Below are 23,128 nucleotides of genomic sequence, written 5' to 3' on the forward strand. Positions count from 1 at the left end.
GACTATTCGTGACCCCATGGACCAGAGCACAGTGCCTAATTCTACTCAATAGTATGGTTGCTAGGTTCTGCATTAGGTGGTTTCTGAACCATCTTCAAAGGAAGCCCAATGTTCAACTCACAAGCAACTGGCCATTGCCTAAATCTGCTTCTCAGTCTACCCATGCAAATGCTGGGAGATTTTCTATGTGAGGGGCAGGACACACTATTTTTTAATTGTTTTTCTGCCCATGCTATACCACTGGTTGTAGTAGGACATTGCCTTACAGAAGCTCCTGCCAAGTAAGCTAGAGGGCTAGACAGGCAAGGAGCTGACACATACATGCCCTGGAAGGATCAGAATAAGTATTACCCCAAAGGTCAGGAAGATGTGCCCTGTCAGATAGGTAATAAACAAGTAATATTTTTGCACTAGAAACGGAACATGCTTCTTTGTAAGACTGCTATGGTGCTTAACTGGTTTTTGTAATTCTAAAGTAAATGAAGAAAACAGCCTACTCAAGGTTTATTTTAAACTACATTTCACTTAACCATGAATATTACGTAGCTTTTTAAAAAAAATAATGTATCAACTTTAGCCGGGAACAGTACATGGTACTGCAGATGGTCTAAATTTTACATTAGGAAAATGCATTGAAAAAAGTACATAAGCAGTCTTGAGGCTGCTTTTAAGCAAAGCACAGGACTGACATAACACTGCTGAGAGATGTGTGTACTCATTAAGGATTTAAACCTTCTCCATTAAGCTCTATTGAAGAGCAAATGCTGAATAAATGAATGCAACTATGTTTATGTTAAAAGCCTGTTTCCCGCAGCATGTAATTAAAGGAAATGTTGTACAAAGCCAGTACTTTTGTCAAGCTCCTGTAAATGGAAAGATGGATAGCACTCAGAGAAGTGAATGCATTGCTTCATATTTAACCTTAACACTCTTGTCATTAATGGTTTGTCTAACTTGTTCTATAAAGACAAGGTACTGCTCCATTGAAGTAAAATTAAAAAAATCAACTAAACCATGCTTTTCAGAACAGAAGATTCATTATCGTTGACTAATGTATTGGCATAAAGCAAAGTAACATCCTATCAAGTAAAGCACACATTCAATCTGCCTTACCGACCCCCCCTTTTATTTTTAACTCATGCTGTTTTATTGTTATAGGCAATTTGTACCACTCAGCATGACAGTGTAAACTGAATCAAGATTAATTTACATGCAAAAGAACACTTAGCATGGTAAGCAAATGTATTGTCTCGATTGCTGAGGTGGAAAAGAACCTGAAAAGAAAAAAAAGGTGCTCTAATTAAGGGGCATCAAATATGATTGCCTGTGGTAGTTAAGGGCCAGAAAATTGTGAATGTCTGACCATTTAAAGAATTAGCACCTTGCTTGTTGGGAGGACAGAAAATGTTGCAAACATAAATCTTGATAAAATCAAGTAAACAATTTGAGAGATTCTTTTTATTTTTTAAAAGACATGGCTTTTCAGAATTAAACTCTATTGGGTATACTTAAAGTTGCCAGTTTAACTTTACTAAAATTGTAGTCTTTGGGGGAAAATTTAGAAGAGGAAATTATTGGAAACTTAAGATTTCAGAAACCTATTAATATCCAAAAGCTGAACTAAAGCAGAATGAGCTTGACATTTTAAATTACTATAGTACTTTTATGAAATGTTTATCTTTATATTAGGTGAAGTCTAATGCTGTCCACGTGTGAGTGGAGCAGATTTCCACTTGTGCAATGAAGAAGAGTTTGGACTTGGACTTGATATCCTGCGGTTAGCAATCTCCTTTCCTTTCTTCCCAATGACACTTCCCTTTCCCCTCCTTCTTCCTTTAGCCACCTATATGCCCCCAAACTCTGCTTTGGAGAATCTCTGCAACAGATTTTGGGAATGTATAGAAGTTGGTTTCTGCTACAATGGGTTCATCCACTCCTCTCAGTTAATGTTCTGCCATTACTTTAAAGAAAAACAAAATAGTAAGCAGCATTACTGTTAACAAATGTTATCGATATGTATTGCTCGATATTTAAGCCTAGGGGGAAAATAAGGGAAATGTGTGCAAAAATATCAGTTTGGTACACTGAGTTGAAACAGAAAAATCAAATAACCCCAGTTGCTGTTCTGAACTATGCTAGGTGGTTTGGGAATGAATTACACCAAAAGTGGTTTTTCCAGTTCAGAATTGAGATCCTACTGAAACAGAATGGCAAGGCTTAGCATATCATGCACAGCATGCACATAAATGCAGCTTTCCATCTTTTAGCGCTGCTTAGAAAACTTTAACAAGTATGAATATGCAGCAGTTTGTTCCCCTGCTGCCTTTGCCCAGCTCTATTACAAGAATGCAACAGCAAACATCATAATGGAAATATATATTTTTCTTTTATCATTGATTTTCAGAAATCAATACATGCTTTTAGTTTCTAATATTTAGTTCCTAATATTTAAAAAGTGATTCTATTTCTACTTTTTAAAATCCTCATTCCCCCCCCCTTTAAAAAGTATTTCTAGATGTGATGGTTTGCGGCATTTCACAAAGGAAAGAAAACTCTGGACGATAATAGTACTATTGAAGGAGATTAAGGCTACAATCTTAACCCCCCTTACCTCAGAATAAGCCCCAATGAATTCAACAGGACTTACTTCTAAGTAGACCTGGTTAGGTTTATACTGCAAGTTTGACTGACATGGGACAATTGCTCTTGGTAACTTTCCAAGCTGACCTGAATTTTATGCTTGACTTTACTAGTGAAAATTAAGAGGAAATTCAGTTGGCTTAGATATTAAGTGAATATTTAGTAACTGTTAAATTTTCCCCTCAAAATACTCTGTAAACTGCTATTTAATCTTGTTTAGAAAATACATAAAGCTGAGAATTGAGACTTCTATTATCATGAATTTTCTAAAACGGCTGAAACATTTAACTAAGATGATACTAAAGAAAAAGCCTTTTAAACCTACGGTAAATTTGCCAGCATCAGTCCTGCATCAAAGAATGAATTCAGGAAGACAGAAAGAGCAATACTGAAATGCCAAGAGACCTTCATGGATTTACAAATACTTCATATAAACAAATTTTCAAATAGCTTTATTCAGAGTAGCCTTTCTGCTCTATTAAACATAGCAAACAGCTGCCAGATTTATTCAGACAAATAATCAACAACCACAGAAGTAAAATGGCAGAAGAAAAAGGAATTTTGGCAACAACTCCACAGAGGACCACAGCTATTCTCAAAGTGCACTTCTTCTATGCACTCATGGTTCTGAATGGCCAGTCAGGAGGGGGGAGCTCTCAGTCACAGCTAAGCATACAAAACTCAATCAAAATACAAGCAAGCAAGCATACAACCAGAATGAGAAAGGGAGAGACAGAGTGCAATATCCAGATTTACTTAAAATTGCACTCCAAGATGACAGTTTAAGAGAAGGGGAGAAAAGTAGATCACAAAATATGACAAAGCCTCAAGTCACTCACTCACCTTGGTTTGCTGAGCACGTGCAAAGTAGGCTTTAGCCAGCAAAGAGTAAGAACAGCAAATAGTTAGGAACTAGTTAAGGGAGAAAATAACTGACCTTATTTTTTTATCATAGGACACAACTACACGGAAAAAAAGGAAATCAAATAGTTGTGAAAGCTATCATTATTTCTAGACGAAAGACACAGAGAAGAAGACCCACAAAACTGCTTATTAAACATTTATATTAAATATATATCATATTCACGTGTTTTGGGTGGCTGTAATAAATACATAAGGATTTTTTAAACTTTCTAGAACAGAATGAAAGGACTGATTAATGCAAATTCCAATATGAGAAGACACAATGGAATCTAAAGGTCAGAGACTGTCCAGGTGAGCTTATAAATAAACCAAAAAGCACTTTTCTATTTGGCTTCTTTAAACACAATACCAAATAAAACCTTTTGCAAAAAGAATTTGTAGTACAGGAAAGTCCTTCATATATATTTGATGTGATGCCACACAAAAAGCCTGCGAGTTATCAGACAGGCAGAGCAACTCTGTTATGTGATTGTGCATAAGTACAGAGTCTATGATGGAGCAACAGCAAAATCCAAAGCTCTGCTGGCTAGCTGTGGGTGGGGGAACACCTAACAAACAGAGCCACATAACTACGCCAATAAAACAGAGCTAGTGCAGCTTTGTGGCCTCTGTGGATGTGCGGGGGGCGGGGGGGGGGGGGCGGAGGCAGAGGCAGAGGTTAGGATATGCACATTCCTTGTCTTCTCCTATACAACTCATTTTGGCCCTCACTGCCCATTATCAAGGAAGGGCACAGAGCTTTTTGGCTTTGCACTATGGAGACTTCTGACAGTGGGTCAGACTTTCTGCTGCATCCTATGCAGCTCAGCCATACTTTTGGTGAACACAGATTTGCTCCATTCTATATTTTTAAAAGTGCGACAAAAAATGTGGGTGCCAACTAAGTAGCTAAGCCATACTTCTTTTGAAACTGAAGAGATTAAGGCTAAATAATGCTGTAAGAAGTAGGTCACACTAATGAATTTTAATGGAGTAGGGACAAAGTATACTAGCTATATACAAGCCAAAGTTTTAGAAAGAGGACTGGAAATATACAGAAAAATGTGTTGGAATTGTTTTTCTGAGTAGGTTACACCAGTATTCCAATCACTAGGACTAATATGAAATGTCCAAGCGCATAGGAAGCCATAGTTTGGTTAAATAGATATATTTATTGCTTCACACAACAAGGAGTCCTAAATTTTAAAAAAATACACTACAGTGGGACCTCTGGTTGTGAACAGGATCCATTCTGGAGGCCCGTTCTCAACATGAAAAGAACACAACCCGCAGCGGCGCATCTGCGCACGCGCAGGTTGCAACTCACCGCTTCTGCGCATGCACGAGCAGCGAAACCCGGAAGTAACCCTTTCCGGTACTTCCGGGTCACCGCGGGACGTAACCTGAAAGAATGTAACATGTAGTGGACGTAACATGAGATATGACGGTACAGTGGTACTTCAGGTTACATACGCTTCAGGTTACATATGCTTCAGGTTACAGACTCCATTAACCCAGAATTAGTGATTCAGGTTAAGAACTTTGCTTCAGGATGAGAACAGAAATCGTGCTCTGGCGGCGCGGCAGCAGTGGGAGGCCCCTTAAGCTAAAGTGGTGCTTCAGGTTAAGAACAGTTGCAGGTTAAGAACGGACCTCCGGAACGAATTACAGTGGTGCCCCGCAAGACGAACGCCTCGCAAGACGGAAAACCCGCTAGACGAAAGGGTTTTCCGTCGCGGAGGCGCTTCGCAAAACGAATTTCCCTATGGGCTTCCTTCGCAAGACGAAAGCCCATAGGGAAATCTCCGGGACTGCGGGGAAGCGCAGCGCCTCTTCCCCACTGTCCTCGGACCTCCTCCCGTCGCCAGGCTTCGGAAGGCTGCTCCGAAGCCTGGCGGGGGGGCGGAGAGGTTTTTTAAAAACCCCGGGACAGCGGGGAATTCTCCGCTGTCCGGGGCGATTTTAAAATGCTGCCGGGCGGCAGCGCTGACGCCCGGCAGCATTTAAAAAAACCCGGGACAGCGGGTTTAAAATCGCCCCGGGTGGCGCGTTTCTCCGCTGTCCCCGACGGCTTTTGAAGGCAGGCGGGGGGAGCAAAGACTTTCGCCCCCCGCCCGCCTTCAGAAGAGGTCCTGGACCTCTTCTGAAGGCGGGCGGGGGGCGAAAGTCTTTGCTCCCCCCTGCCTGCCTTCCCGGGACAGCGGAGAAACGCGCTGCCTTTCTCCGCTCTCCCGGGAAGGCAGGCAGGGGGGAGCAAAGCCTTTTGCCCCCCGCCCACCTTCAGAAGCGGTCCAGGACCTCTTCTGAAGGCTGGCAGGGGGCAAAAGCCCCTGGGAAGGCAGGCAGGGGGGACAAAGACTTTTGCCCCCCGCCAGCCTTCAGAAGAGGTCCTGGACCTCTTCTGAAGGCGGGCGGGGGGCAAAAGGCTTTGCTCTCCCCCGCCTGCCTTCCCGGGACAGCGGAGAAACGCGCTGCCTTTCTCCGCTCTCCCGGGAAGGCAGGCAGGGGGGAGCAAAGACTTTTGCCCCCCGCCGGCCTTCAGAAGAGGTCTTCTGAAGGCGGGCGGGGGGCAAAAGTCTTTGTCCCCCCTGCCTGCCTTCCCGGGGGCTTTTAAATCGCCCCGGGACAGCGGAGAAGTCCTCCGCTGTCCTGGGGTTTTTTAAAATGCTGGGGGTGGGAAGAAAAGCCCTTGTCCCCCCCCCCCCCAGCCTTCAGAAGAGGTCGGGGGACAGACTGTCCCCGGACCTGGTCTGAAGTCGGTTTCCCTAGGAACGCATTAATTGATTTTCAATGCATTCCTATGGGAAACCGTGCTTCGCAAGACGAAAAACTCGTAAGAAGAAAAAACTTGCGGAACGAATTAATTTCGTCTTGCGAGGCACCACTGTAAGTACTTAACCTGATGTACCATTGTATATGGTACAATAGCCATTAAAACAGTACATGTATACTCAAAAGAATCACCTAGATAAGCAAAATACACACAAACTCACACAGTGGTTATGGCCTAATCATGAGGTGTTTTGTTTTTTTTTAAAAAAAGTTTCAATCAGTTTCTTAATACCAGTGCAATATGAAATGAGTGTTACTTAGGAGGGCAGTCAATGGAAATCTTGGGGTTAGACCAGAAAAATATGTTCTCATTTAGAACAATATGATTTTACTGCATTTGCAAAAAGGTCCAGAACATCCATCTTATTTTAATTTTCCCCCCTTACCTCGTTCTCTCTTAAAGTCTTTTTCTGACATAGTAACTGGTAAAAGTAGTTCTCCGACAGGGGGTTGAATATTAATACTGAACTGATCATCTTTTGTACTGTGGAAAAAACCAGAAAGGTAAATGAATGGTTTAGTAAGATAAAACACTTGTCTTATCAGTAAAGAAATAAGGAACAATTTATATAATGACCAGTCTTCACCCGCACCAAAAAACCAGCCACCAAAATTTTAAATATTCAGCAGAATCCATACCTAGGATGTTCATTGTTTTCACCTCTGATTACGTCATTCCACAGCACACAGAATGGCTACATCTGTGTTCCAACTATGATAAAGTGGTAAAACTTCTATATTCCCTAAATTACTGTGCCCCAGAACCAGTGCCTTTTTTTCTAGCAGTACGCAGTACCAGCACCATTTTTCTAGAAAAAAGCACTGTTGCTGGAGTGCCTTCTTCCTCCTTCCAGACCTCTGTGAGACATGGGGTAAGGGCTGAAGTTTAGAAGTGGCCAGGCAGGCCCTTCACCAGCGCCCTCCGGGCCCTGAGGTAAAGTGTGTGTGTAACAAAGCTCTCGTAACTTGCTACCACCAGCGCTAGTTGCTTGGTAACTGTGCACAACCACTTTAAGCCGCCAGAGAGCAGGATGGAGATGAAGGAACCCCTCCCACCCCACCCCACCCCCCACTTGGGTCCCTGCTCATTTTCACTGCCACTGCCACTTTTACCACACCAAGTATCAATCTGTTTCTATGCCAAAAAAGGTAGGATTGTGTGTTCTTTTTGAAGGCCAAAAATCATATTGTTACCACCTTCATACAGAGAAATATGCAGTGGTTTTGTAGATCTGAAATAAAGCATGGAAAACTTCAAGAAAATAAAGGGGTGGTATTGGTCATGTGTAAGGTGAACATCTTTCTAAGCGTGCTAAATAAGTGTTAGGTCCAATCTTCAAGTTAAGGATTCTCTCTTTACTATCTTTAATTAGATGTATTTCTTGGAAAGCTTTGCTTAATAAAAATAGTGCTTACCAAGGAGTTCTTCCAGGAGCTTTTAATTCTTTATTAGAGTTTTGCATCATTTATATAAGGAACTATTTTAAAACTCCTAAATGTTTTATTACCAATTTTTACCTTTCCTTTATATAATTTGCTTTTACTGAATCGCTTGCTCCAATACATTACAAGAATAGCAAATTTTGCTATGCAAATCACAGTCAATGATTGGCATCTAAACCAATTGATCTACCCATTACCACTATCTGCCTTCCCACACAAGCCTTACTACAAAGCTATTGATTTAAACAGTGCCGATCGGTTTCCATTTTCTGATTTTGGGCAGGCTAATTAAGAAAGTGAGTAATTGTGATTACATTGCTTCAGGATCAATTACATTTGATGTAAGACAAAGTACTCCTTTTGGAACAATGTAAGGGAAATAATTATAATCAGAAATGGTTTATGGGGGTGAACCTTTTCATAACAATACAGCCAACACCACACATACTTTTATTATTCTGCGGGCTTAACATATTTAAAACAAATAATATATAAAATGATTTTAATAGAATCAGTAAGTTTAGTTTACATAGGTAAACTATGTTCTATTAGATAGTGTAAGAGAAAAAGGTAAACATTATTTTTGCAGGGGAACTGGTGTGGATTGCCATCTTTGACAATCACACAGAGAATACAGGAAACTGGCATCGAAGGGCAGCACAATGCAATGGCTGCTAGAATGGATTTGGAATGGAGAGGTTTTTATTGAGAACTTGCACTTCAGTCTTGCGATGTCACAGGGGCTAGAGTGCTAGGCAATGAAAGTATCTCAGAACCCTCTGACACTGAGGAGTGTCAAGATTCAGCCCTGCCCCAAACTTGAACCTGAGGTCTCCACTGGTTCTCCACACTAGCAGTGACCATGAAGATATCTGTGCCCCAGGACTGAAGTCTCACACTCCAGCTGCCGGAGTTCCTGGCTAGCTCTCGGACCCACCCACCCACCTTTCCTCAGGACCACAGCAGTAGAAGAGATGTGAGCCAGGCAGAAGCTTTAGAGCCACTGCAGAAATACCTAGTGAAAAGGAAGTGGATGGAAGCACCTCCTTGGACCAGGGCCGCCTGGCTCAGAGCCAGGAGGGGACGAAGCCTGCAGTTTCTATATAAGCTCCCAGTCTGAAGCAACAGCTGTAATCTGAGCTCCAGCTTTTTTGATGTGGGGAACTAGACAAAGTGGCAGTTGACCGGAAGAAACCTAGTGCCTTGCCCCTGTAAGTTTTGGGTGTCACTGACTGTTGTTTGAGGATCACCTTACCAGCTGGATTTGGGCTGAGAGACTGAGGTGGGTTGGTGCTGTTGGAGGCTGTATTCCTAGAATTTTAAGGATACAGTCCCAACCTCCTTTGAGTCCGTTCGCCTACTGGTGACGGACTGGCCCCATTTGTACATCCCATTTAGAAAGTGTGGGAGAAAAATATGTGTTATTTGGTACTCCTTAAAATATTCACCTAGCTAAAAGTTTAAAATCCAACCTCTTTTTAGCAACATAATTTTTCATTCATTTTAACTGTGTGTTTTAAAAAAACCTTTAATTGAGTAGTAGAATAGCAACTATTTGGTTTCTTATTTCAACTCTAAACTTGGTGCTTAGCTTGAGCTGTGTCATTGGGTTCACATTGTCCAAATCATTAAAATGAATACACCACTGGTGTCTGAGGCAAATCTATTTACAGTGACGTTACTCATAGACCGGTGTTGAAGAATATTGATCTTTCTTGTTTGTCTAATAGGAAAATAATAAACAATTACTAGGCAATGTTGGAGAAAGTAATCAGTTTTTATATATCACTAATACAGCAGACCTCCCAAAACATAAAGGTGATGATCTGCATAAAATCAATGTGTTATGCTACATTGCTTATATTTATCACTGCAAAGAATCTCAAGCCTTCAGTGGCTTAAGTCTGGAACTGAACTATTAGTTTGCTGAGAGAGGGGCACTCAAAAGTGCACATACTTTATATAAAAACATTCTATGCAATATTCAATGCAAGATCAACATACTACAATGCCAAATCATGCCAGCCTTTAAAGATGCTCAAAAGCAGATCATGAATACTGTTATTATATCACTCATAAAAATGCTGCAGATAATTTTAATACTTTTTTGAATAATCTAAAACATGATAAAGGAACTATTGGATATTTTTTTAAAAAAATAAATACCATAAAATTCCACATGCAAGGAAGTATGAAGCCAATATCACTTTGTGGAACAGAATAGTGAAATTACATCTACAGTATATGAACTTCAGCATGTTTACTTCCCAGATTTCCTTAGCTAGAACGTATGTTTGCTCTCTGACAATGGTTTATTTGTTGAAGCACCAGCAAATATCAGGTTAACTAGCCTGCTGAAATTACAGTAAAGAACTGTTGATGATCTTATGGAAGGCTAAGCAGGGAATCACACCAGCAAAAAATCTAATGGTATAATGAATGTTAAGCAAACACATATGACTCTAAGTCTACAAACTAATTGAGACTCATCCACTATCTTGTAGGGGGAGACCTGGTGTGTCTGGCTGCCTCCAGAACATGAGTGGCACTGCTGAATACGAAAGTAAGCCAGCTGAGATAGGTGGAAGGATGTCACAGGCCTACCAAATTGGTAAATCTGTGCCTGGACTGTGCTACTTCAGGCTTCAAATGGGAGGCTCTTGGAGAACAGCTCAAATCTGCACTGCTCCATGGTTTGACATAGCGAGCCACCCAAACTCTCCTCAGCCACAATCTGTAACTGTAGGACAAACCTTGGTGAACAAGGGCAGGGTAACGGGCAAGTCTTGCCTTCAATTAAATTATGCCCTCAAAGAGGACATTTCATCATTCATTCTTATGGGGAAAGAGTAACCATTCACTGGTGCAAATGAATGTTAAAGGGGTACAACTCCGGGACATTATTGGGGAAAAGGCTAAATCTGTCCCCTGTTCCCAATATGGAAAACCTATTGCCAAAGCTTGTGATGCTGGTGTCAAGGAACAAGCTTTGTTTCTTCGTTACACATAAAATAAAGCTGCCTGTTCACCCACAGTACTCAGTGGAAACCCCCTCAGTACAGAGATCCTTTTCTTGTTCACACTAGAAATGATACCAAAACACAGGCATGCAAATGTTAAGTGCTGAGCTTTTCAGAGGAGACCAAGCAGATACTTTTACATATGACTAGTCTGATATAATGGAGGTGCTCATTATTTTGTAAACCATTTTCTGTGGTAAGCAGAAACACTTCCTGAACTTCTTTTGTCTAAAGGGGTGGGATGTCTGGGGTGGTGGGCTTTACAGTAACCATGGTTCTTTAAGGTGACTGACTGCTGATTTCAGCCCCTGGATACTGACAAGCTATGACACTGTTGCCAATCTAAATATACTAGCAGCAAGAAAACAATGTATTAATTAAATTGTGCATTATGTAGTTATTTGGAGAGCCATATTATCAGTATAATTATTTCATTTATTAAATTTCTATTGTGTTTCTATAAAAACACAAAAATAGAACTTTTCCATCTCTGTATTAAGCATACTGATCAACCTTCAGAGGCTTAAATAAGACCCGCCTTAGCATAATGCGTTAATATTCAAACAGCACAACAGGACAAAAAATTTGTATTTTCTTCCATTCATTTCCCCTACACATTAATGATCTATTTTTGAAAAGCCACTGCAGCGTAACTTACCACAACTGGAAATTGGCAGCCTGGGTAGAATCACAAAAGTCAATCCCTACTGAGACTGTCATAGATTCCCCAGGTTCAAGAGATTCTATTGAAATAGAACATAAAGCAAAACATTGAAAAAGTTAGATAAATCAGTGCAACAACAAGGCTTTTGAAAACTTGTATTAGCTTTCTTTAACGTATTCCTTAAACATTTACTGACTTTGCAAAATTTTAGAACAAATATTTGCTTGGCTTTTGATCAAGTGTTAGTCATTGGAATGATGAAGAAAATAATTAGATAACGGGGACTGTTAACTGACCCTTTGGGGTTCTCTTCAGTGAGTTGCATGTAGATACATATTTATCAGTGTCAGAAATGACACTGGAGATATTGAGATAACCTTGGTAGGCTGTTACTTGAAAATTCTCTGCTATAATAAGTTAAGAACAAGAAATCTTATCAAACAATTATTCCAATTTACAGAAAATACCTGATTCAACTGTTGTAATGTATTTAACTTTGAGATTTAAGAACAATTTGCTTATTTGTCAGAGAAATTTAAAAGGATCAGTGAAGAGAATACCTTTGTTCCATCAATTTACTAGAAAACTATAGCAGCCTTTATTTACAATGTCAGAATATGTGTGCAATATATTACATGCAATAATATATTATAGTTATTGCATTAAAATACCCAAACATTTAAATCTTAACTAATGGGTAAGATTACTTTAACATGAAACATCACAGAACGTGTTTCTAGAAAAAGTGCTGTCCAAAATTTGTTTAGCTAAAACACACACACACATTACTATACTGATTATTTTGATCACAAAGTATGTTATCTTACTTTTAAATCTGATTCTCTTGAATTGCACTTTATCTTCCATGGTGCTTACTTGTTGTGTTTTTATATTTTTCCTGAATCCAGATTCTAACCACCAATATAGTTTCTTACTTCACTTTATATTTCACTGAAAGCTCTTCACAGAACTAAAGATTATTCGTCATATTACTCTATGATGTTCATTTCACTTACAACATATAGACTACACATTCTGGGTATGTATGAATGCACTGCTTTTTAATTAAACTGGCTTTACTCCATTCCTGCTTCTTAGGTCTGATTCATATATTTAAGGGAATAATTGTGTGCATGCTTGCACTGAAGTAAGTCTCACTAAATTCAACAGACCTTACACAAGTGTGATTAAGATTGTGGATTAATCAAGCAGTCTCCTCATAAGCATTGTGGGGAATAATGAACAGTCAATATAAGACATAGCAATATGTGCAGAAAATTCTGGGTTTGACCTCATGTTGAGCAAAAGATTCCTGCATTGCAGGGGACTGGACTAAATGGCCCTTGTGGTCCCTTCACTCTACAAATCTATGAATTCACATATTCTCCTTTCCTTCTTTTTGAAGAGAGGAGTTATTTTGCAACTTTGATGTCCATATGCCCATGTCTTGTCATGTTACTGATATGCTGTCATCCATTTTTCATCTCATTTACTTGCGACTACAATGCTTTCTATGGGGTGCTTTATCTGAAGATGGTTCAAAAGTCTCAGTTGCCACTCAGCAATAGCAAAATTTATAGTAATAATGTGCAGAAAGTGTATTGCTCCTTTTCTGGCTCTACTGCACTGGCTTTGTATTAGATCCCAAGACCTATTCAAAGTGCTGGTGAGAATTCCTGAAACCCAATTCCTCTCCACTCTCATGAGTGGGCATTTCCCACTATACCAAAAGCCCTTCTGCTCATGGCAAGAGCACCAACTGAAAATCATGAAAAATGCTAGAATATGATTATGAACATTGGAAGGGTTGGAAGGGATCCTAAGGGTCATCTAGTCCAACCCCAGTGAAGACTAATAATTATGAGTTGTTCCCTCCCCCATTCTGGTGTATTATTATGAATCACCTTAACAGATCTGTCCTTCACAATTAATAACCTACCTTAATACTTGTGATTTCCTGTAGTATTACAGGAAATACCTCTATTTTATGTGTATGCATCATTAAATATAGCCCTATTCAAGTTCTTTATTAACATCCAAGGGCAAGAAATGTGTAGAGGGCACGTGTTCCTCTGAACTAGTGCAATGAGATTTCCCCCTCTCCTCTCCTATGTGGTCCCATAATCACTCTGGGGTTGGGGGAACCCCAGAATAGATTTTGGGGGAGGCGTCGGGGGGAGTGTTGTGTTGTGTAAGGAGAAATCCTTGTAGTACTGACAGAACATTTTGCTTAGCACTACACTGAACACAGCCCTATATTGCTAACTTTACTAGCAATATTAATATTCCAATGTTATTAATATATGTATCAATACATTTTACACACTTTTTTTAGTTTTTGCAATTAATTAAATTGCACTTAAAAATCTTAACATTGCTCTATTCCTGCTATTTAATTGAGATGCTACCCTGTTTCAGGACTCTGGACTGAGAATATGGAATATAAACTGAAAAACGAAAAACTTCCCTACCACCTATCTGCAGGCCAATCAAAGATGTACCACAGATATCAATAGGACTGTGGACATTACTATGCACTGGATTGCAAGTCATTAAAGAACTATGAAGGTTCACCTAATTGAACCACAGAAAACAGTTGACAGTTAAAAGATCTACCTGCTCCTGGAATCAAAGGTTCGAGGTTTGTTTGTTTTTTAATGCATCTAAGTCTTAAAAAGTTAAGATGCTACAGAGGCTAGAAAAATATATTGCATAGTTTCAAAATTATAGAACAATTACCTATTGGGTTAAACACATGCACTTTCATGCCAGTAGGCAGCTTTTTTTCGCCTAAGTGGATATTTTCTATCTTCTGGTCAGTGGTGTTAGCCAAAGTCACTTGGACAGATACCATCTGATCATTGTAAACGCATGGCTGTCTTGAGAAGTGATAATGAGCTGCTAATCCTTTCCCACTCATTCGGTGCAGGAGTTCATGAGTTCTGGTTGGCACAAAGGCTGGAACACTGACCTATTGCATAGGAAAAATTAAAAGTTAGTAAATACAGACTATCAAGTTCTTGCATGGGTTAAAAAAAAAGATGCACGAAATCAATATTACATTCTATGCATATCTAAAATGCAAGGATTAGACTGCATATTGCTTTCAGGTGAAAACCTGTAAGGAAATAATCAAAGCAACATGTGGGGGGAAAAGGAATTTGATAACATTAAAATCTACAGAGGGAAACAGAAAGGAAGAAATGGGGATGAGCTCACTGGTATTCTTTTTATGCATAAAGTCTAAGTTTCAATTCTTGGTATCTCCGGTTAAAAGTGAACTCATGTAGTAGGTTCAAGAAAGATCCTCTGTCCAACACCTTGAGAAACTACTGCTGGTCATAGCAGATGATACTGGAACAGATGGACCAATTCTGCAGTATAGTACAAGCCAGCTTGTACATATGCAGTCAGCCATATATCACCAGAGCATTAGCTAATTTTTTTAAACTGTCTTTCACATAATGAAAACACACAAACCAGAAATCCTGCCTCTTCCCCCAGAGTTCCTTATCTACAAAGCAGGAAGTGTTAACAGCGGTATTTTTAGATTCTAAAGATTTTAAATTTATAAGATACACACCAAAGAAAAGGACAATGATTCTCCACCCATTCATAAAGATGCAGCAATTTCAGATCAGAATTCCAAACCAGAGACCATTCATTTCATTGTTATAATAAAAATATCATGACCATTATTGGTTTTCAAATGTAGCAACTGCTTCCTTAAATATGTACATTCATTGTATGATGCACATCCCTTAATAGAGAGAACATCCCCAGACATCTCTCCCTAGTAGACCTAGGTTTGCAGTAGATCTTACTCTTGGTTGAGTCTAGAAACACAGCCAACAAGAGAGGCAGCCACAGAACTGGTACAACTTGCCACTGCTAACAGGAAAAGGATCAAGTGTCATCTCTGCAGTCACAGAAACAAAAGGAAATTGCAACAAAAATATGCACGGACTGCTTGAGTAGCATTAAGCTGTGTTTGCAAGGTCTGTAAGATTTGTTGTTACATAATGTCCACAGTGTTAATTGCACAAAAAATTGTTCTAGACCCTCTTACCGTGTACATTATGGAATAGGCTTCATTTTTATTATTTATGCATGGAAGGTAGCATGGTTTTGTTACTTGCAAATGGTGCCACTCTGAATACTTTCCAACAGATATTCCATTTGTACAACTTTCTTGGAGTACATTTGACTGCAAATGCACCTCGACCCCTTTTGACCCTGATCCAGTCAAATTTTCCACTGATGGTAGATTAGATTGCTCTGCAAAAACATTTCTATGCTTAGTGCTGTGCAGAAAATAGAGCATTGTGGAGCATAGATAAGGCAGAAGGTGGTAAGCAGTTTTTAAAACTGAGTAGAATTTTTTTATTTGTTTAAATCTTAAGTTTTTCTAATTGACAAATTGTACAATTTGTCTCCCAGTTTCAAAAAAGCTACCTACGTCAAGATTTTTGCAATATGCACATTTAAATTAAATGTATTAATCTTTAGTGCACCGAGGCTACATTTAATCAATTTAATATCAGATCATTAATCATCTGATTTTTAATCTAGCTAAAATAATCTTTATGCATACATATATGTACAATAATTTTTCAGTGATCTTCAGCTGCACATAGGAACAAGCATTCCTCAGCCGGGCACTGGCTTCACTCATGTACATAAACAATATTACATATGGTGGAAGGCGGGGAAGAGGAAGAAACCCATTCAACCTGTAGAACCTTGTTTCATGTTGCTGTTTATGACCACATCTTGAGTCAGAGCGGGAACATTTGGTACCAACCTCTTTTGCTGAATTTTTACTGTTCTGTTTTGGCTGGAACCATTTTCTTTTATAATTGCATATTATATTGTAATCTGCCCTGCTGCCTTATGGTGAAGGGCGGATAAGAAATCTTACCAAAAAACAAATAAAGACATTTACACCTAACAAGTAGAATTCTTTTTGCTGCTCACCCTCCCCCAAGCTAGACATTATATGTAAGTACACAGGTCAAAAAGTATTTTAACCCGTCAGTTGTCTGAATGAAATAATAAAAAACCATTACTGAAGCATGAGCTATACAACTGAAGAAACTCAAAATAGCATCAAGACTGGGTGGAATTGTTTTATGTAGGCTGATTCAATACAAATGTTGTAAATATGTTTAAATGAAGCCTCCCCTAAAGAGTTAACATGCATTTAGGAACTGTATGATAAACCACTACAAATCATATTGGCATACATTTAAGAAAGTCATCTATGTACTTTTAGATGTTTTATGAAAATAACCAATCAATTCTGCAGACACAACATTATTTCTAAAGGAAATCTGTGTGCATATAGATACAGGAAGACAAACCACACATATTTTATCAGTTTATTACAGTAAGCAAATAAGCGTGGAATGAGAGTGCACATAACTGTCTACTTAGTGCTTACTGAAACATTTATAAGAGCTGTTATCTCCCTAATAACAGACAGACAGCGTGCAATTTTAGAAAGGAGAAAAGCTTCATATTTTCAACACTTCACTAAAAAGTAACTGAAGAGTGTAAAATGAAAAATACTCTGTGCAGTTAGCTGGTAATGGACCATATTATCAACTCAAGTTAGATTTATATGATACAAACTAATCACTAATAGTTATTTTATGACATGGCATGTCTGCTTCCTGGGGGGGTTGGCTTTAAGATTAAAACTGTAAAACTTTTAACGCCACTGCCAAATATTTCTTGAAGAAGAAGAAATGCAAAATTTCAAGTTACTGTTTTCCAAGATGCTTTTTCAAAATGTGTAACTCAGCAGTCCAATCCAGGGACCTGTTTGTGTGTTTCAGTGTCCGGAAATAGTCCCGTAGTTGCCTTTTTGGCTGCAAGAATCATGCAATATTATAGTATAAACGCAAAAAGAGACCTGCAAAGCATTCCACCAACCACCTATGACAGTCCACTAAGAGCCTGATAAACCTCCTATTTCTACCCGAGACTGCAAAAACAGAAGGCTGGTAGCAGCAGCATTTGGGTGTGGTAAAACACAAGTTGTAAGAAATGTATTTGCTATGGAAGGTGTAACCAGTTAGCACTGAAGTGATAAATATGTAATTAAACTTATAAACATTAGATGTTGCCCTAAATTCTAGGTTCTCCATAAGTATTTCTGTTGTTAAACACCAAGTTTATTATGCTGATAGTGAAATTTCTCACTGCTTTTGCAAATCTAAAATGCCCTTTTATGTATCCTTTCTGCTAAAATGTAGCTATTACTGTCTCCTACTTGCTCCCTTTCTAATTTTGACCGACATGTTTTCCAGTTCAACACCACTGTGGTCAGAAGCTTCTATTGATCAGATTCAACACATATAACAAAAGAAACATGTCTGGATGAAATATACATTTTGTTCAATGAATGTCTATTGTCTACAATCAAAGGAATCTTTAAAATTATGTTTTGTTAACAGTGAGGGACTGAATAATTTATTCTATCTTTGGAAGTAACTTTTCAATGGCCCTTCTATCCAAGACAAAATCCAAAAATGACCTACAGTGGTACCTCTGGTTACATACGCTTCAGGTTACAGACTCCGCTAACCCAGAAATAGTGCATCAGGTTAAGAACTTTGCTTCAGGATGAGAACAGAAATTGTGCTCCGGTGGCATGGCAGCAGGAGGCCCCATTAGCTAAAGTGGTGCTTCAGGTTAAGAACAGTTTCAGGTTAAGTACGGACCTCTGGAACAAATTAAGTACTTAACCCGAGGTACCACTGTACTAAGCTATGAGCTATTTCCTCCTACATATACTATGTGGGTATGCTCCAGTAACTCTGAAATTTAAGAGAAGGGAAGGGACATCAGATTAGTGTTCAAAGAAAGAAAAGCTTGTGGCATTAAGGGAAAAGTTGCCATATGGAAGAAAATCAAATGGAAAAATATTAACAGCAACTGTTTTCGTCCATTAACTATTACAAATTGTAAGCAAATTAAAGTACTGAATGTTCTAAAACAGATAAAGCATCTTAAAAAGCAGAGACATCACCTTGCCAACAAAGGTCTGTATAGTTAAAGCTATGGTTTTCCCAGTAGTGATTTATGGAAGTGAGAGCTGGACCATAAAGAAGGCTAATCGCCGAAGAATTGATGCTTTTGAATTATGGTGCTGGAGGAGAGTCTTGAGAGTCCCATGGACTGCAAAAAGATCAAACGTATCCATTCTTAATGAAATCAGCCCGGAGTGCTCACTGGAAGGACAGATCGTGAAGCTGAGGCTCCAATACTTTGGCCACCTCATGAGAAGAGAAGACTCCCTGGAAAAGACCCTGATGTTGGGAAAGATGGAGGGCACAAGGAGAAGACAGAGGACGAGATGGTTGGATGGTGTTCTTGAAGCTACAAACACGAGTCTGACCAAACTGCGGGAGGCATTGGAAGACAGAAGTGCCTGGCGTGCTCTGGTCCATGGGGTCATGAAGAGTCGAACACGACTAAACAACAAAAATAAGCATAAGCAGAGACATTTCCACATTGCACAAGGAGAGGATCTTTGATTTCCATTCATCCCCACACTGCAACATTGATGAGGCTTTGTGGAACTACTGGATCTTTCAGTGCAATCTCATCTGGATCTGTAGCCTGTTGAAGAGTGTGGTCTATTATATTGTTGTCACAGACAAAAGGACTGATGTTGTTTATCTTTGTGTTCATCCTTCTTGACAGGAAGCATCTTTTGTTTATCCCATATCTCAAAAAGGACTTTTTGGAGCGGGTCCCTATAAAGCTTTCCCCCATTGAATGCGGAATTGGCCAGGTGCCCTTGGGATCCTACATCTACATCCCAGTTGCCAGATATTACATGTTGCCAAGATGTTCACTATCACTGCTCTTGGAAGGCTGGCACAATGGAAAGCTTCTTTAGGCCATCTACAATGTGTTTGGATACATCCGTCCTGGAGGTGAGATCACTGGCCCACAGGATGCTTATTCTAGCAGTAACACTTCTGCCTCAAAATCCAAGTGGCACCGCCTCTACTCACTTGTCACAAGCATTCCTTGGTCCTCCTTTGCTTTCAGACAGGATAATCGCAGTTGAGAATAAAGTTGCTACTGGCACACCCACAATTAGGGTAGCCAATTGGCCCATAATAATAGTTGGGAAGATGTAGTGTCTATTCACCAGCTTGCATGATGGTTTGTGTTTTTCCAGTGTTGTCTGCTCAGTGTTCCACAGCTTTTGGAATTAATCTGGGAAAGGCATGGTAGCCAGACGTGGCGGTCCATCCAGAAAGGCAGATTTGGCTCCTTTGGTTGCCGCTGTAACTTTTGCCTCAGTTTCCATGGGTTGTTCCTCGGGGAGTTCCAGGACTCTCCTTGCTTTGGCCACCAGAGCAGGAAAAATTTATGACCGAAGAAGCCTACACTTCAGGGGTGGTGCTTTCAACTCTTCTGCAAACAGCTCACCCTCTTCCTTATCATTTGAGGCCAATGAGGGCTCAGAATCCTGAAAAAAATGCCCAGGGTGACTGCCCTCTAGGATCCCTTGGGAAAAGGGCAGAATTCAGATCTTAATGACAGAGAATTCCTACAATTTATTTTCATACCTCAGTAATTAAATTATTTTGTTAAAACAGTGCATGTAGTTCTTAAAATACTGTATTTCAAGTACAAGAGTGAAATATGATTCACCACATTTCTCTGAAACGTTATGACTGGTTTTTACAAGATGTAGCTGGAAGCTTTACGTTGACATACTTCATAAAGCCAAATCCTCCAAGTGCCCTGGAAATGTGAGGTGCAGTAATGCGAATGTGGCTTGTGCCATTAGAGTGCTTTGAAATATGAGTACTCCTCATGAATATTAAGGTCTGTCATATGCCACAGATTCCCTTTGAAACAGTTGACTTCACAGAGACTAGATATATGCTCTAGTTTTAAAAATATGCTTAAGTACTTTGCTGAACCAGTCATTAACTTGCAAAGTTGTCCACTTGCAAATAACTTTTTAAAAAGTGCTCCATTTTTTACCTTGTTGAAAGTAAAAGCAATATAGAAATTAAATTATGTTGAACTCTTCCAAAAATTTCAGCCAGGCACCTAAATGCTAAGATTATTGAGAACTGCCAAATTGTTCTGGAAAAGGCATCCCAAAGCAGAGCTGCCACTACAGAGAAGGCTCCATCCCTAGTAGCTGTGAAGTCCCCCTCCAAAGGTTGGGGCACAAAGAGCAGGTCCTCAAAATAAAATCTTATCAGGCAGATTCATATGGAGAGTATATAACAAGGGTGCTTGAAGCTCTGACTGTGCAATGAAAAAATATTTGACCCCTGTAGGAGCCCGATCATGTCCTCAAACATCATACACACCTTCACCCCAACCTCAGGTTTCTGTGCATGACAACTCTCCCTATACACAACATACTGTGTGTACAAATGCCATTACACATATCATGCAGCAATATTTGTTGTAGTCTGCAAAAGATTAGTGAACTGTCCAAAAATAAAATATTTACTGATACAGAGTGCTTTTTCTGCAAAAGAGTGGTACTGTAGTTGCAACTCCTTTATCACATAGTTACAGAACAGGAGAAAGCAAAATGAGGGATAGTGGTGGAGCAGGGAGCACCAGAAGAGAGGCAAAAAAACTTTATGTGAAAAACTGGGTGAAAATACACCATAACAGCCAGCACAAAAACAATGCCTTTCTTTTGTAGGATAGAGCAAACAGAATTTCCCTTGCAAGGACAGCAGGGGGCAAAGCATGTGAATTCCTAACCTATATACTACTATATGTAGGTCTTGCTTTATAAACACCATGGGTTTTCTGGAAATCATTTGTTAAGCGACCATTTGCATAATTAGTCAATGATCTCCATTCGTATAACGAGCCAATAACTTCCATTGAGTCACATGGGAAAAATCGAATGCATTCCCAAACCACAGAATCTGTGGTGCATATATGAAGGTTTGGGTATTAAATCCTTGTGTTTGGATAAATGAATTCTTGCATAGCCCAGCACTTGTAATGCAAGACTTGCATGTACTTAAAACGAACTGATTCCTCTGCCGCCCAGCTTGACAGACTTTCCTAATTCTCTGCTAAGAAATGTGGGGATGGTGTTTCATAAATAGAGACCAGCATCTTCTGTGCCATTTTTGTCTATTTTTGCTTTGGGGGGATGTTAACATTTGCTTCTGACAAGGGAAAGTGCATTTCCAAAGAGTGATTTCACATATGGCAGAGATGGAGGTGGGACAGGAAATGGAAGTACATTGTAACTGTCTATTTTACATGAAGTTGCTCGCCATGGAACTATATTTCCTGGGCTTTCCTTTGAAGGCACAATCGGGAATGGAATATCTCAATCATGTTGGGATAGCTTCCATGTTCCATGTAAGCTATTACTAGAAAGTACCCAAAATCGTAAGGACTGCACTCTTCAGCCTAAGAAGGAGAAGCTGATCTGTGTGGATGGATAAGTGACCCTCAGAATGAATGTCAACCAATAATTGGGAATAGAAGCCTATGCTGGAGTAGTGACTCCCCCAAGACAAAAACAGATAATCAAGAACGTTCAGAGAGGCCTGCACTATGCCCACCACCCTTACAAATTCCCTCCACCTCAAGCTCACATGATCAAGGGAAAAGACCTTGCACTAGAAAGAGGCTCTTAATTTCAGTAGAACAAAATCTCTTGGTCCCAATCATACATGTCCATGCCTAACTCCATTTCCAGGATTTTTCTTGACACTCACTGAGGATGTACCGTATTTTTCGCCCCATAGGACGCACCGGCCCATAGGACGCATCAAGTTTTTTTGGGGGGGAAATTAAGGGGAAAAAATTATTTCCCCCCCAGGCGCTTGTGGGGCCGGCAGCAGGGAGAAGCGCTCTTCTCCCCGCAGCCCGCCTTCAGACCAGGTCCGGGGACAGCGGGAAGATGCGCTGCGCCTCCCCGCTGTCCCCAGAGCTTGCGGGGCAGGCAGCGGGGAGAAGCGCTCTTCTCCCCACCGCCCGCCTTCAGATCAGGTCTGGGGACAGCGGGAAGACGCGCTGCGCCTCCCCACTGTCCCTGGAGCTTGCGGGGCTGGCGGCGGGGTCTCCCCGCCGTCAGCCTCCAAACCACTTCGGGAGACAGCGGGATGGCGGCGTTCCGCCTCCCTCTGTCCCCTGACCTTGTGGGGCTGGCGCTGGGGCTCTCCTGAAGCCTGCATTCACCCCATAGGACGCACACACATTTCCCCTTCACTTTTGGAGGGGGAAAAGTGCGTCCTATAGGGCGAAAAATACGGTAATAATATTTTGCAAGGCAAATGTGATGGTATGTATACACAACCCCAGAGGAGTTAAGGAAAAATGGTTACAGCAAAAAAGGTAATTATCCTGATTTGTTTACTGATTTTACAAAAAACAACCCTAATGTAAAACATGTTTTGCTCAACAACCAGAGTATTTTATGAACACGTGTTGTATAAGTTATGAAAGCTTTAGGAATATTTACACATTTTAGGTAGAGAAGTCAAAATCAACACATTATGGGCTGTACATTTCCAAATCAATTTACTCATCTAGCACAGCATGTGCTCCGCTGCCATGTTGGTCCAACACCCCCCACCTGCAAAGCCTCCACTCCAAA

The 23,128-nt window shown here is 40.1% G+C and overlaps 1 protein-coding gene and 2 long non-coding RNA genes across 7 annotated transcripts in view; 2 read left to right on the plus strand and 1 right to left on the minus strand.

Moving 5' to 3' along the window:
* LOC114606678 (uncharacterized) overlaps nucleotides 1-4,139 on the plus strand; it is a 137,359-nt gene extending 133,220 nt beyond the window's left edge. For both annotated transcript variants that reach the window (XR_013394687.1, XR_003708931.2), the window contains 2 exons: nucleotides 1,159-1,232; nucleotides 3,596-4,139. This is a non-coding gene — a long non-coding RNA (uncharacterized LOC114606678). The remainder of the gene's footprint in view (nucleotides 1-1,158; nucleotides 1,233-3,595) is intronic.
* Nucleotides 1-23,128, minus strand: part of AP3B1 (adaptor related protein complex 3 subunit beta 1) — a 146,027-nt gene that overhangs the window by 14,363 nt on the left and 108,536 nt on the right. For all 4 annotated transcript variants that reach the window (XM_077936307.1, XM_077936309.1, XM_077936305.1 and 1 more), the window contains exons 23-25: nucleotides 14,242-14,473; nucleotides 11,497-11,581; nucleotides 6,762-6,859 (exon numbers count right to left, since the gene is read on the minus strand). In XM_077936307.1, the coding sequence (XP_077792433.1) occupies nucleotides 6,762-6,859; nucleotides 11,497-11,581; nucleotides 14,242-14,473 (415 nt within the window). The remainder of the gene's footprint in view (nucleotides 1-6,761; nucleotides 6,860-11,496; nucleotides 11,582-14,241; nucleotides 14,474-23,128) is intronic.
* LOC114606680 (uncharacterized) lies at nucleotides 10,213-14,248 on the plus strand. The gene is made up of 3 exons (XR_003708936.2): nucleotides 10,213-10,381; nucleotides 12,411-12,541; nucleotides 13,921-14,248. It is a non-coding gene; the product is annotated as an uncharacterized LOC114606680 (long non-coding RNA).

This window comes from Podarcis muralis, chromosome 11, assembly GCF_964188315.1.
Source record: "Podarcis muralis chromosome 11, rPodMur119.hap1.1, whole genome shotgun sequence".
NCBI lineage: Eukaryota > Metazoa > Chordata > Lepidosauria > Squamata > Lacertidae > Podarcis > Podarcis muralis.